This window comes from Rissa tridactyla, chromosome 1 (genome assembly GCF_028500815.1).
Source record: "Rissa tridactyla isolate bRisTri1 chromosome 1, bRisTri1.patW.cur.20221130, whole genome shotgun sequence".
Lineage (NCBI taxonomy): Eukaryota > Metazoa > Chordata > Aves > Charadriiformes > Laridae > Rissa > Rissa tridactyla.
Window position 1 is genome coordinate 138,188,149 of NC_071466.1, and position 14,716 is coordinate 138,202,864.

At 44.3% G+C, this 14,716-nt stretch overlaps 1 protein-coding gene across 3 annotated transcripts in view; it reads left to right on the top strand.

Moving 5' to 3' along the window:
- The first annotated feature begins 693 nt into the window (after positions 1–693).
- The window catches only part of BORCS5 (BLOC-1 related complex subunit 5), a 78,992-nt gene continuing 64,969 nt past the window's right edge, over positions 694–14,716 (top strand). For all 3 annotated transcript variants that reach the window (XR_008464486.1, XM_054188584.1, XM_054188585.1), the window contains exons 1-2: positions 694–917; positions 1,569–1,712. Coding sequence is in view for 2 of the 3 variants with exons in the window: in XM_054188584.1 (XP_054044559.1) it covers positions 860–917; positions 1,569–1,712 (202 nt within the window). In the remaining variant the exon portion in view is untranslated. The remainder of the gene's footprint in view (positions 918–1,568; positions 1,713–14,716) is intronic.

The following is a 14,716-nucleotide window of genomic DNA, read 5'->3' on the forward strand; positions in this document are numbered from 1 at the left end:
AGAAGCTACCACGCACCAGCACTGTTCCGTATTTATAGACAATTCTTCTGTCGTAGACAACTGTGTGGCTTTGTTCTGTCAAATATGGAAATGAGAAGTCTGAAATCTCAAAGCGTGTTTCCTTCTCCTTTTCATTTGTTCTTTTGGCTTAACCTGAGTTGCCTTGTCAAATTTTGTCCCAGGCTTCTTTTGGCGCATGGGTAAAGGCAGCTGGCAATGGCCGTTTCCCACATGGGACTCACTGCCGCAGACAAGGGGCTGCAGTTTTGGGGGGTGAGGGGACATGTCTGCGAGCCCACCGATGAAGCCACGGGAGAACAGCATGGCCCAGCCCCAGGGTGGCTTTACCGGGCACTCTGGGATGCAGACCCAGCACTTTGGGGTTTAGCGGGTTTGCCTGAGGACAGAAAATCCAACATCCATAATTAAAAAAAACCAAAACAGATTAGCGCTGTTTTGCCCCCCGCCCCGAAATTTCCCCCCCGTGCGCTTCCCCAGCCACTCCGGCTTAGAGAGAGCTGAGGCGGGAGCCGGGCCCGCCGCAGGCCCAGCCGCCTGCGGGCTAGGGGTGGAGAGCCTAGGCCTCCGCCCTCGCAGCCGCCATCCCCTCGCTTCCCTCCGCCTCCCGGCCGCCGTCGCCTCGTCCCTACAGCGGAACCCCGCCTGCCGCACGGCGCCGGGCGGGGCCTGCCGGCGACCCGGGCGCAGCCGCCGGCCGGCGCAGGCGGAAGCCCCGTCGGCGGGCGGCGGCGCTACCCCCCGGCGCTGCAGCAGGCGGCGGCGGGGGGAGGAGGAGGAGGAGGAGGAGAAGGCGGCGAAGAAGGTGAAGGCCGAGGCCGGTGGCACCGCCGCCATCGCCATGGGAGCGGAGCAGAGCGCGGAGGCCGGTAGCCGCCTGGGCGAGCCCAGCGCCTCAGGTCGGTGCCCGCTGCGTTGCGGGGAGGGAGGGAGGGGAGCAGCGAGAGGGAGGAAGGGTGGGCGAGCGTCCCGGCAGCGGGTTCCCCGTCCCCCTGTGGAGGCGAGGCGAGGCGGGGCGGTTCTGTGGCGGCGCCGCGCCCCGCTGCAGGGGCCTGGTGCGGCGGGAGCGGAGGAGGCGAGGGGCGGAGGCGGGCGTCTGTGGAGAAGGGAACGGTTTTCCTTTGCCAGGCAGCGGCCGCCGGCCCTTTCTCGGGGAGGGCGGCGGGCCCACTTCGGGCGGCCGGGGGGCATCAGCTCGGCCGGCGGGGTGGGTGCAGCCCGGAGCCCCGGCGAGGGCCTGTCTGCCGCCTCCCGGGAGGGAGCGGGGTGCAGGGCCCGGGGGAGAACAAGGAGGGGGGGTTGTCAGTGGTGCGGGTGTTGGAGAATCAGCTGCTACCTGATTTTTGAAAAAGCTTTGCTGGATGTAATGCATTCTCAGCGAGAGGATGAGAAGGGAGCGTGGCATCCTTCAGCGATCTCGGTAATGTGTGTGTATACTGCAGGGAAATGTACCTGGGCTATGTCAAACAAGGTAACATTCACTTAGGGTTGAGTTCTGGTGGAATCTGCGTATTAATTTGATTGTTCCCTTTCCCCCTGTATCCTTCCAGCATCTCCGTCGCCAGCCAAGCAACGAGCAAAAATGGATGACATTGTGGTGGTGGCCCCAGGAACACAGTCCTCCCGGAATGTCAGCAATGATCCAGATGTCATAAAACTGCAGGAAATTCCAACTTTCCAGCCCCTTTTGAAAGGTAGCAATTGTTATTCCTCTGTTTTTAAAGGTTTGGGGTTTTTTTGGTACCTAATGAGCTTTATGTATCCTGAGGTTCCTAATGAGGTTCATATTTCTGACCATATTTTTCACTATCCCTCTTGTTTTAAACCTTACTTTCTTTTGTTCTGTCATAATTATTCCCAGCCTTCTAAACAGTGGGTGATGTGGTTTAGAGGTGTGCTGGTAATGTTCTCTGCAGTGGAACCATCTGCTGTGGAGGCAGTTCATCTCTAAGCACGTCAGCTTGCCCTGTGCCACTGGTTGATGAGAGATGCTGTGTTACATTCTAATATATGATGGGCCGCAGTCTCCAGTTTTGCTCAAGGCTCTTAAAAACATCTGTGTGTTACTCTCTTGGAGTCATGGCTATGTATGGATTCAGTTGCTTGAAGTCAAGATTTCTTGTTGTGGTTTCCAACCTAGAGGAGGTTTTGTTCTTGGTTTTGGGAAGGGGGTGGGTGGACTGTGTGGGTCCTTAAGTCCTGTGTTAACAACATCCCTTTATATCAGTAGACCTCTTAAATTCCCACTGTGTCTCTCTCTCTTTCTTTCTTTTTTTCTTTTTGTCCCATTTTTTTCTCTTTCTTCCCCTGCACCCATTATTTTTTCCTCCTATTCTGTTCAAAGGGAAGTGAAGATTTAAATCGGGAGTTGTCAAGCCTACAGTTTACCAAAACCAGTTTATGCATTTTGTGTGGCCTGGCTTCTAGCTACCTCTTTTTTCTGGAGACTGTGCAGTGTTCTTAGTATCTGAAAGTCCCTTGGGAAGGAAGTTGCCTGGAGCAGCCTGCATGAATTGATTTGGTAAAAGCAGCCTGCTCCTGGGCTCCTCTCCCTGGAACGGTGTGGGTCAGCAAACTTGTGTGAATATGCTGTGTAGTGGACACTCAGTGAGCCAATTTTTTTTTTTTTTTTTTTTTAAATTCAAGGCCTACTGTGCATGTGTACTTTGGCGGCAGCAGTTACTCATGCCTTTTAGGCCTGCTGTGACAGAGAGGAAGGAGCTGGGATGTTTAGCCCTCCCTGCTACTGGAAGAAATTATATGGTCTTGCACAGCTGAAGGTGTAGGCACTACTGGTCTGAGTGTCATTGATTCATGCATGGCTGCTGGGGAGATATGGTAGAAGCTTTGTGCTAGGGGCAATGTAAAATCACAGTATCACTTTTTGGATAGGAACTCTTTACTTCTGTTTTTGGTGTGTGTCTACTGCATGAGGACCCCGGAACATGACTAGTAATTGTGGACACTATGATAGCCCTATGGGCCAAATATTTGGCATTTTATTTGGTGCTGCTGGATAGGGGTCTAGATGTGCGCAGCAGTGACTACTGTTTCTAGCAGAAGCGACAGAAGGATGGGGATGCCACTAAGTAGGAGAAAAGCAAATATGAATATTTTTGGGGCTGGTACTGCTGTCCTTCTTGACCAAGAAAAGAGAGTGTGTGTGTTAGTTACACCTTTTTATTTTTTCAACTATTTTTTGTTTTTAATTTTACAGAGGGTGATGTAGAAATCTGTATTTGATTTATTCCTGACACTTTCACTACCATTTTAGAAAGGACTGTAAGATTGCTGATGTTGGCGCAGCGTTCATGTCAGCAGCAGGCTGGGTCATTACCTGTAGGCAGAACATGCTTTGTCTGAGTCCTGCCTTGTACGAAAGGCAGAGCTAGGATCTCACCAGTGACAGTTTGGAATGTGAATGCTGGAACCCAAATCCACAAAAGAAATAAGGAACTCTTAATCTGAGAGACCAAATTTAGAAGTTGCGTTAACATCTGGTACCGAGGTTGTTGTGTATGTATAAGAGTGCGATGACAAAGAGTTTCAGTTCCACCCAGCCTTGAACTGTGGTGAGCAAACCTGGGTTGCATGAGAGCTGTGGAAGTCCTGGGAAGTGGGACTGGTGATCGCTTCCAGAGGTGGTGTTCCTATATGGGTGGTTGAGGAGCAATGATACAGAGCTTGAGGTAGGAAGCGAGAAATAAGAGAGAGCAGTAGCCATGTGGCTGAGATAGAAAGGTTGGAAGTCACTGCCTTAGATAGCCAGTCCAGGTCCCTTAACTCCTAAACATGCATGCATTAAGTTGTATGATGGGAAGTCGCCTTAGTCACCGAGTTGCTTTTGCTGGTCTTACTTCGGACCTGAAGCTGTGCATGTATGATAGAAATCTTTTCTATTTCTGTTGCTTTGCTGGCTAAGAGTTTCCCTCCCAGTCTCTTGAGATGTGGTGACATCTGGTGACTGCTCAGGGGTATTGCATTCTTAATTATGTTTAATTCTGCAAACAGCTTTTTCAGCCTCGAATGCTTATTGTTACTTGAAAAACAGGACTGTGATGCTTGTGTTCACTACAGAAAGCAGTGTAGTCTGTTGAGTGAGTTGAGTCTTGAGAGGCCTCAGATCTGCCACAGGCTGGCTCAAGAAGTTGTTCCATTCTGGACTGGTCTCTTCTCTGTATTCTTCACATGCAAGATCATGTTCCTGGAATGGATGTAGAAGGGTATTAGAGACCTTTTAGGAGTTAACCCTAAAAGCTTGTGTCTTCTGATCTGCCAGCTTGGAGACATGAAGACGTGAACTTGTAGCCCTTGTGAGCTTCGTTAATCTTTTCAGTTTTTCCCTTGACTTTGCTTAAGCCGAAGGGTTATGTTTTGCTTTGAAGTCTCAGAAGCAGCCTAATAGTTAAATTGATGGAGTGGGGAAGTACGTGGTCATGAAGAGACTGCATGTTATTGAGAGAAAAAGCGCTTAAGAGCTGAAGCACTAGTCTCTCCTAGCCATATTGTGTTGAGCTGTGGTCAGTGAAGCTGGAGGTCTTTAGCATTGTACACCCTTGCACGAAAGAAAACGCCAGTGTCGTGTCCATTACATCTTTCATACTAGGTTTTCCTTGACTTCTGCAGCAAAAATTGCACCTCAGACTTACAGCTATGGTTGTGTAGGGTCCTTCTGAGTAACGTTTGCGTTCTTTGAAGTACTGTTGCTACTGAGCATGTATAATAAGCACTGTTTGAGAAGTCAGCATTTAAGCATTTGCTGATTCCAGTGTTTGAATCTGTTGGACGTAGCCATTCAGTGGGGTAGGTGGTACTGTCTTGAAGTGGTTGTGTAGCACCTACTATGGTGAGTCAAGGACTGGAATGTATTTTTTCTTAATGCCAGGGACTATCTTCTCTGGTGCTATATTCATGTGGACAGAAAGGGGAGAGCATCCCACATATGATGGGTTAGGAAAGCATTCCAGTGGATGCCTCTTGTATTGCCATTTGTAAACATCAAATCCCAATCCCAGCCAAATTGAGAGGAGAGAAAAACTACTCTTAAGGAGCACACTTGGGAGTGAAGTGCCTGACTGTTGTTCTCTAAAACTGCTGTATATTTGGAGTGTTTGCATTATTATTTTTTTCCCTGAATGTAAAACACCTTCTTCCATTAGAAATGCTAGCAGGGAACTTCACTTCTTGATGAAATGAGCCTTTTTTTTTTTTTTTTTTTTTTAAGTGGGGAGGACAGTTTATAATCTAGACTCCTGGGAGCAACAGAGGAAGTCTCCGATCTCTCTGGTCTCCCTGACAAGCATTCCCTGTAGAGACTTCTTTGTAAGCAATACAGAAAAAAAACATGATGTGCTGTTTCTTTCCTTTGTGTGGCCTCCTGAGGGTATTTGCATGAAAATGAAGCTTCTGGCTGTTCAGCGTCCCTGGTTCTTGCAGTCTGTTCATAGCACGAAGTCATCACCAGCTGTGTATTAAATCAAAGTCATCTTCTCTGAGTAATTCAAAATGGTGATACTTTTGTAGCTTATGAACAAAGCAGCCCATCTTATGAAGGTGTTTGGAAAAAACCTAAAAATGCAGTTTTCTGTGTGGTCATGATTATGGAAGGTTAATAAGGTACTACAGTGTGGGATTTCTCTCAGAAAGGCTCTTACCGGATCTGTGAAATATCACCTCTGACCAGGGATTATGCTTTTATGACCAGGGGATCCTCTTTGAAGATTGAGGACTGCTGGCAAGAGACGGGATCCACTTGACAAAGTGCAGTTAAAGCACCTTTACCAACAGGTAGCTCACCCTGAAAACAAGAGGGTTAAATTAGGAGTGATTAACAACCACAGTTAAGTGAGGAAGCAGTGGGCAGGGTTGAAAAGTCAAAGGTGAATATTCTGTTGGGGTTTTTTTCTCTGCAGTTTTTCTTGGTAATTAAAGTAAGGTGGGTGGGGTAAGGAATTAAACATTGTTACAAAGCTTCTCCAAAACTTTTGAAAAGGGTGTTTAGGTTTTATGTTTGTGTTGTGAAAACAGAATGCTCATTGCATTCTTCCAGAGGGCATCAGCATCTCACTCAAGCCTCAAGAAACATTGAGGTCTGTCTTTCCGGTAGCAGTGAAGCATTATGGTAAACGAAAAAGACGGATGCATATAAAGGACCTGTTGGTGTGTGTTAGTAATATAGGAGAAACTGTTTGAGAACTAGTCATCCAGCTGAGAATATAATTCCTATTCTGTGCCAAGGTCAGCAAGACCTAAGGCAAACAAAATGTTGGGAGCTTGATAATAGGAACAAAAACTGAGAGGTGTATCTGTTAATTTAACAATCAAATTTAAATGGGTTGAGACTAACACTCTTACTTTCCTTGACTGATTATTTCTGAGAAAGGCAGCAGGACATGGGTGAGGTTGGTGTGTGTGTCTGGGGCTCTGTTTTGGGCAGCTGTCTTGTGAGTGGCATGCTTTTGATTTTGTAAGACAAAGTAAATCTTGTGGGTCTTTTTGAAGGAAGTCAATATAATTTGTGACTATATCTTCTTGCAGGAAAAACGATTTAAACTTTCATTAACTTCCTACTTAGGGCTAGAATTCTGTACTCATAAAAGATCTTCATCATGAAGAAGCAAAAGAAACAGAGGTTACTGTCTCACTGCAAAGGCACTATGTGAGCAGCAGAAGCTTCCTTACATTGCTGTGCCTCCTCCCGTCCCTATGGGATTTTGCAATTAGTTTGCTCTCCAATCTTGTTTCATTTTTCTTCTGGTCACCCTGCTGGCATTGAGATGTCCTGACTGTCTGACAAAAGCTGCCAGAAAGGCAGTGACTGTCTGCTTCGGCTGGCCAAGCTCCATCAGTTATTAATTTTGAAGGGTGTCTCTTGTCACTTACAAATCCGGTGATCAGTCCCGTTAATGTTACTGGGCGTTTTGTGTCTGTTGACAGACTTGTGGACTCTAACCTGATTTTTGAAAAAGGAACGTCTTAGCAAATGGTCTTTGCTTTATTGAGATGTTTCTGGAACATCTGAAAGCCACAGTGTTTCAGTAGCCCATGGCTCGTATAGAAAATGACAACTTACAAGTTGTATTCCATTTGGTTTGGTTCTAAGTTAAAAATTCAAGTAACATGCAGATATGGGAAGAAAATTTATGTTTGTTTTGGAGACCGGTTCTTCACACTGTGTAAGAGTGACTTTCAGTTTCTTCTTGTATTTGGTGCTTGCTGCACAGTAGTTCATTGAATGACCAGGCTGTCAGCTTGCCCCTGTTGAAAGGGGCACTTACTCCTTGTTGCTTTTGGCCTTGTGGGCATGTCCCCACTGTCACTCTGGCTCTGGTATTTGTTGGCCTTTTTGGTAGAAGACATAGAAGATGCATCTTTTACTGGTTAGTTCCATGCTGGGCTAGTGAGCAGAGCTGGCTTACATGAGAGGTCAGTGAGTTGATGCCTGATAATTGACAGGAGCTGTGGTGAAGGAGGAGCCCGGGACATTAGATCCCCTTTTCAGCATCAGCCTATTAAATTGGCTCAAGGCTGGTGACTTCATTACGTCTTGATAGTGTGTTGGTAATGACATTGAAAGAATTAGCTGAAGTGTTGCCTGTTCTCTCTGTGTCTAGTGATGGTCTCATACAGAGGACCCTGTGATATAGGTTGTGAAGTAGCTGCTGCTGGTGAAATGTAATTAAACTGCTCCTGGGATGTGCCTGCATTGTCGGTCCAAAACTCCTGAACACATCTCTTTGCTATGAGCCTGCATTTAGCTGGAAACTACTTCTGCACATGGGGCCTTCCATCTTAGCTGCGTGCTGCAGTTGTGGTTCATTTCCTCTTTCTTTAATGTTTTGGGTTTTTCCAAGGTGGCGGACTATTTTCTGCTGCTGCTGATTATATTGTCTTTGGGACAATGTCTTTTTCAAAATATAGGAAGGCACATTCATGCCCAGATGGTAGCCTTCTGAAATGAAAACTGGAACCGGTTCTGTGTGCTGGGCAGACACCCTCTGGTTCCTCTTTAGCTGGTTGCAGATGCCTTTTTGATGCCTTTTGGTTTGAAGGCCTGCACTGTGGTCTGTCAGGGCTGCTCCCCAGGTAGCAGTGCAGGTAGGACTGTGACCTTCCTCTAGGTGGGTCTTGTACATTACTGTTAACCTGTAACTAAACCAACACCTGCAGTAACCTGAAATAAGCTTTTGGTAACCTTTTATTTGCAAAAAATAAACTTTTTTGTAAATACTGGTAATTCTTTTGTGCTGCTCTTCCTTGTCCTTTCCTCCTCATTTGGAGGAAGAGTTACTGATGTGATGGTAGCATCTCTTAGAAGCATAAGAGGTACTGAATACAAGTGCTGCATACAGTGATTTCACTGAATATGGGCTTATTCAGAGATAATTCAGCAGCCCTCTTTTGTGATCTGAGTTATCTATGGAGGAAATCTTAATTAAACAAACAAAAAATCATTTTAATGCTGGATATTTAATCGTCGAAGGTGTTGCTGATCCCTGCTTGGCCTGCTGCACAAGAATGTGATGATACTGTTCTTTTTGTTTTATTTTGTCTTTAGTTTGTTGTGTGCAAGTTCCCTTGAGAGCAGGGATCGTTTCTGTGAGCTAGGTAGCGTGCTGATATGTAACTGGAGACTGTGGCTTATGAACAGTTCAGGTCTGGGTCATATGCTGAGACTGCAGATTGCATTTGCCATCGTATGCAGCATGTCTTCTGTCAGAGGAACTCCTGATCCCCCCCAGCAAGGAGTGAAGCAAAGTTAGTGAGTGTTGCTGGGGCTCTTAGTTCAGGCTCACCTGCATTCCCAGGCATATCGTGTAGGTGAGAGGTGGCTTCTCTACAGACCTACGGCAAGTTACTTGTGGTGCACTCCATTCCTTTGTCTGTCAGACACACATGGTGTGCATCTTTTAAGCTTGTAGCCACATGAAGGATATTGTGTGCAGCTCATTAGCATCCCCGAGCCCAATATAACCGTATTGTTGTCCTACAAATACTACTGCTGTTTTTGTAAGAAGAGCAAAGCATGGGAAAAGGTCACTGAGTAAGGTTGTGGCATTTCTGTCCTTAACATCTTTAAGCATTAAGCAAAGATCTATGAGGTATGAATTAGAAGTAAATGAATAGAATATGGCTAACCCAGTGAGTTCTTTCCTTGCTATGCTGCCCATTATCCGTATTTACCTTGCTTCGTTATTTCTCAGGAAAGGTATTTCACAAATGAAAAAACAAGGCCTTTACTCTGAAGAGTCTAGCGTATAATTTACCTGGCAGTAGTGTAGTAAGAAAACTGAAGTTACATAGCAGAAAGAGTCTTGAAAGACAGGTCCAGCATAAGGAGTGTCCTTTTTGTCTCAATGTGGTTTAAAGTGAAAACCTGTCAATGGTATTTTAGTTATAGCTGGTGCACATCTTGAGCAGAGAAGCATAGGGAGATGCTGAGAAATCTGCTCTGAGAGAGAATAGGGGTGGATACTTGTGGTGCTGTACCGATGCTGTGCCGATCTCCTGTTGTCCTCCAATCACACAAAACCTAAGCTTGCATTAAACAGCTTGAAAAGATTGTTTATACCTTTATAACTTTTTTTATGAGGTCACTTTTCAGTCAGGAAAACTACTTGTCTGAAAAATATCAATGTATTTGTCTTTCTGGCATAGCACGTAGAAGAAGGATGGAAGTTTAGAGTTTATTGCTTTAAAGCAATAGATCTTGTCACCTCTTACTCCTCAGTATTTTCTGTGACTGAGTTAGATCCTCTCTTCTTTCCCTTACCTCACTGTGTGCTACTTCTTCCATTTATTGTCTAGGGAATTTAACTAATAGTACACATTACTGAATGTTCCTATAATTCTCTACACCTTATGGTACTTCAATCCTTTATCATTCTGCCTGTGTGCCTTACAAGGAGGATCTGCTTATTGCAACACTTAACAGTACTGCTGAGGGTGTAGGGTTGTAACAGAATTTGCAGCATCCAAGTTTGTTCAGTGGACCCCATGCTTAGTGCCCTCAATGAAGTCTGCATGTTGAGCAGAAAGAAATACCAGGAATGATAAAGTGAGTGCACATCTGCCTCATGTGTTTTTTTTTTTTTTTTTTTTTTTTTTCTTTTGGTTGGTTGTGGGGTTTTTTTAGGCTTGTGGACCAGTATTCTGTATTATGGAGAGCTGTCTCTCCATTTTGGTTTCATGACTCAAAACTAGCTCCTGAAAACAGAACCTAGGAGATGCCTCAGTTCAAGGAAAGGAGCTTTCCTTTCAAAAGATAGTTGGAGGAGAGGAAGATGATAGTGATATCCTATTTCCATGTATTCCTCAGTGGTTTTCAACTATTTGGAGACCTGGACTAACTCAATTTTACATGTGAGAGGATTAGAGTCTGTGACTAGGTCTTATCCAAACAATATGCTCCACACCAGTTGGGATAGTATTAGGGACTGTGTATACTCAGTTGTCTACCTTTTCTGCCTGTCCCTTTGCAACCTGTTCCACGCTGCATGTGTGCCGGCAGATAAAGAGCATGAGTGTGAGTGTATCTGCTTAGGCTGTTAGCCTGGCCTCCTCTTCCCTGTGTGAGTACCCTTGAGCTCTAATTTCTGCTGAGCCTAATAGTTTTGACTCCTGTCTGGACCTCCTCAGGCATGTATGGCTCTTCCCCAACATCTTGCCTGTACGCAAATAAGCTTTGGTGGTCATCACAAGTCACCCACGGATTCTCCTTCCTTTACCTTGTGACAGAGCTGTCCAGTGTGGCTCTTGGGGTGCAGCTACCCTTTGGGTACATAAGAAGATGTGTTGAGGAAAAATACCATGTGGTAAAGAGTTAACCATGTCCTGGCTTATAGATATATCGTGCACTTTTATGAGAAGTACCTGCATGTTGGCCGGTGTACCTTAAAAGCACTATTACCTGGTTAAGGTGAAATGAAAATTATTGTTTATAACATACAAAATATGTAGTGTAATTACAAATGTTTATAGAGGGTGTAATCTCTTTATGTCAAGAGGAGATTGGAAATCAGATGCATCTGACTGATAAGGTGTAGGGACTAGTGTGCTCTACTGGAGTGTCACCAATAACTCTTCCTAGGACAAGGATTAGCATGTGATGGGAAAGCACGGAGCATCATTTTTTTTGGTCGTTTTGTTTTGTTTTTTGTTTGAGTCCTCAGAGGACTTCAGGCATCTAAATCTGGATAGATTTCTTTTCTTCCCCCTCTCTCCTTTGTATCTGTGTAGTTTTATTCAACATTATTGTCTTGCTCATAAGTTAACTCATTAGACTTGGTTGTGTATGACTGAAGGGCCAGTGAAATTTCTCTTCCTGCCTTGCCCATGTGGTGTGTCTGTGGGTATCTTTCTCTAACGTATATCCCTCTGTTGAACCTGATGTTTTATATCAATGAAAACTGCGTGCAAAGAAACATTCCTGTTAGAAACACATGTGGGATACATGTATTTATAGAGATAAATATTTGGAGTGATTACTCTCCAAGACTGCTCCTATAGGGATATTGCAACAGTGTTATTCAGTGGACTAAAGTCTGTAAAGTAAGTTTTCCCTCTGTAGGCTGGATGGGGTTGGAGAAAGTAAGAGGGACCTGATGGAAGCTCCCTCCTGGTGCCATTAGTTTGGTTCTCTTTTCTTTAATTGGCCACTCTGATACCTACTGCTCCTTTCACTTTCACTGTATTCTTCCAGCCATTACTATCACCAAGTATTTGTGTTTATTAGGTAGGAACTGCTATGTTACATGTTGGACACTCAGATACAGAGAAACAAGAATTTTGTGTCTGGGACATGTCTGTCATGCTGGGACCGAAGCATCTGATGATCAGGGAAGGGATGGGACCTTGGAGTGGTGACTGAGTTCCTGAGGGGAACTCTTACATGTGGACAGAAAATTTTAGTGTCTTTAGTTACTGTGGCAATGAGTAATATAGATGTGTTCAGATAGAGATGCACAGGAAAAGGCTGTGGATTCTGAAACAAAATACCTGACTCTTCCTCTGAGAAAGCAGACATTTCTCATTAAGAAAGAATGAATGGTAATTACATATTTGAAACAGCACTAGGACCTAAGTCCTAGTTCTTGATATTATTTTTTTTTTCCCTATAGGTGCTGATTCAGTTAAGTAACCATGGGCAAGGTAAAGAATGAGTGGATACTTGTGTATCTACTGCCTGTCTGCAGTTAATTTCACTTTCTATAACATCACATCATTCAAAAGCTCTATTCTTGTCTTTGTTTCCCTGCACAGACACTGTTAACAGAATAAAAAGTAGATTCCAGAAAGTCGTATCCGTAGGTAATACCCCTCTTTTCTAATTTAGAGTTTGGCTTGCTAAAATTACATAAAGATAAAAAGTTTGTTAAGGTAAAAGTGAAAAAACAATTTTGTTCAAGCCCTAAACCTAGTTATGAAGGCAACGTGGTGGGAGCTTAGCTTAACCATATTCTCTCTGTATAATTGTGTAAGATGAGACCGACAACCAAGCAATAAAGCACAGGTCAGCAAGCTCATTGTTATAAAACCTTGAAGTTTAGAATCAAATTTGTTCTGCCTGTATGCCTTTCTCGGGCAGCTTGGAGGGGGGGAAAAAAAAAAAGGAAAATAGGAGTTTTGTGGTTCATTTGGCTTCAACAGTGAGGTTTGACATACTGTAATATTCCCTCTATTTTCCATGTGGTCAGGGTATGCTTGGCTTAGTTGTCAGCACCCTTGCATGCGTAAACCAGAAGATTCACAATTGCAGATTATTTACTGAATCCTGAGATATTGCTTTTCAATTTGCAATAGTAACAACATTACTAGTAGTAATTTTTAGTAGGAAGTGGAATTGCTGCCTCTTGTAGTTGTGCATGAGCACCGCTTTGCCAGCGCGCTGTACAGCTGAACTTGGAAGCCTACGTCATCCTGAGGTACTGGTCAGTGAAGGGACTACGTTAGTCAAGGGTAAGGGGCAGGAACAGAGGTACATGCTGTAAGGCAATGGTTTGTCTCAGTAAGGTATGTTCAGGGTGAAATTGTGACTTTGCCAAAGTTGAAGGCAAAGCTCCTGTCAGTTCCAGCAGAGCAGAGGTTTTTGTCCCAAAATAGTGTGCATTTCTGTACAGTTTAAGTTTGTATGGTAGAGTGCTAAGGTTGATTTTTGAAATTTAACTCTAATAAACGTGTTCTGGAGACAGTTTGGAAAGTTGCCCAATAAGATTGTTAGATTTTACACTCCTGCCACCCTCGCACTGCCTTAAGCTAGATCCACAAGGGATTTGGTTTTTCTCCTGGTTTGAGGTAAAACAGAACCAACTTTCTGTTCAGTAATTTTACCTTTTAGCTAAACCTCTTCTAACTCTCTTCAAAAGATGGGGACATCCTTAGAGGTTTTGTGCTCATCTGTCTGTTTGTGCTCTGTATTAAATAACTACAAGCTAGAAAGCATTTGTAGCTCAGAAGAGGCGATTGCAGGCCAGGATTCACACTACTTCCTTCACTCTAGTTCTCCTCCTTTTATTTATCCACCTCCTCCTCTTGGTTATTCCTTGGCCACATGTACTGAGCTAAAGGGCCCCAGGTCGCCTTTGGCATGAGAGAGGTGTTGCTGAGATGCTGCTCAGTCTTCACAAAACTGTGGTCATCCTTGGCATACTCTCTAGCAGGATTTTAGCACACCTGAGGAGATTATAATTAATTTTTTTTTATGGTTGAAGGTCTAACTTCCAGCAATCGTAAGACACTTGAGAATAAGACATTAAGAAGTTCTGAAGATTTTTTTGCAGTGATGCGAATGCCTTTTGTGGGCTGATGTCTTGAATGCTTGTGGAGATTTTTGTTTGAGGTTTTTTTTTGTGTGTGTGTGAGTGGTTGAGTTCCCTGGGTACTTTCACCTGTGTTGCACACGTCTACGTCTCTCAAGTTCCAAAATGTTTACTATCTGTAATTCTGGCACATAATTTCAGAGAAGACACACTTGATATGCCCTGGTTGGCCTTGATGTGTTCATTAAATGTAAAATGTCATGCAGTGTGATATCTCCTGCCTGATTGACTCTTGTGTTAGAGATCCACTTTGAGCTGGTTTGAGGTGCTGTATCCTGTATGTTTTTTTCATTTGGTAAAGAGCTGAAGGGCAAAACTAAGTGCATATGCTGTTACAAAAGGTATTTTTTATGAGGTTAAGAGCAAACAGTAAAAATACTAGGCTGCTGTTTGCATTCACTTGTGTGGTGATTTTTTTTTTTTTTCCTTTCAGTAGCTGATGCATACAGAAATTATAATCCAGAAATGGTAGGTGAGTCTTTTCTAATGCAGTGAAAACTGGGACTTTATCATCGCTGGCTGCAGTCCTCTAATTGATAGCAGTGGGCATGTCCCTTAGAAGTCACTTGTGTAACTTGCACAGGCAGAAATGTCAGAGTATGAAGCGCAGTTTGCTGTTGCAGTCAAAGACCAGTGAAGCTCAGTCAGTAAAACTAGATTCTTTCCACCACGTTATATCAGCCTGGCAATGATGTATTGTGCCCAAAGGAAAGGTGTAACAGCGGGTGGAGTACTGCCTTTGAACCTGCCTGCTGAGCTGTGGCTGTGGAGTCAAGGGTACGGCGTCACAGGCTCTGGTAAGTAACTCTGCTGTGCAAGAGAAACCTGTGCATTTCATGCCTCAGGAGTAATCAGGTGCAGCAGCAGTCCTTCAGCTCAGT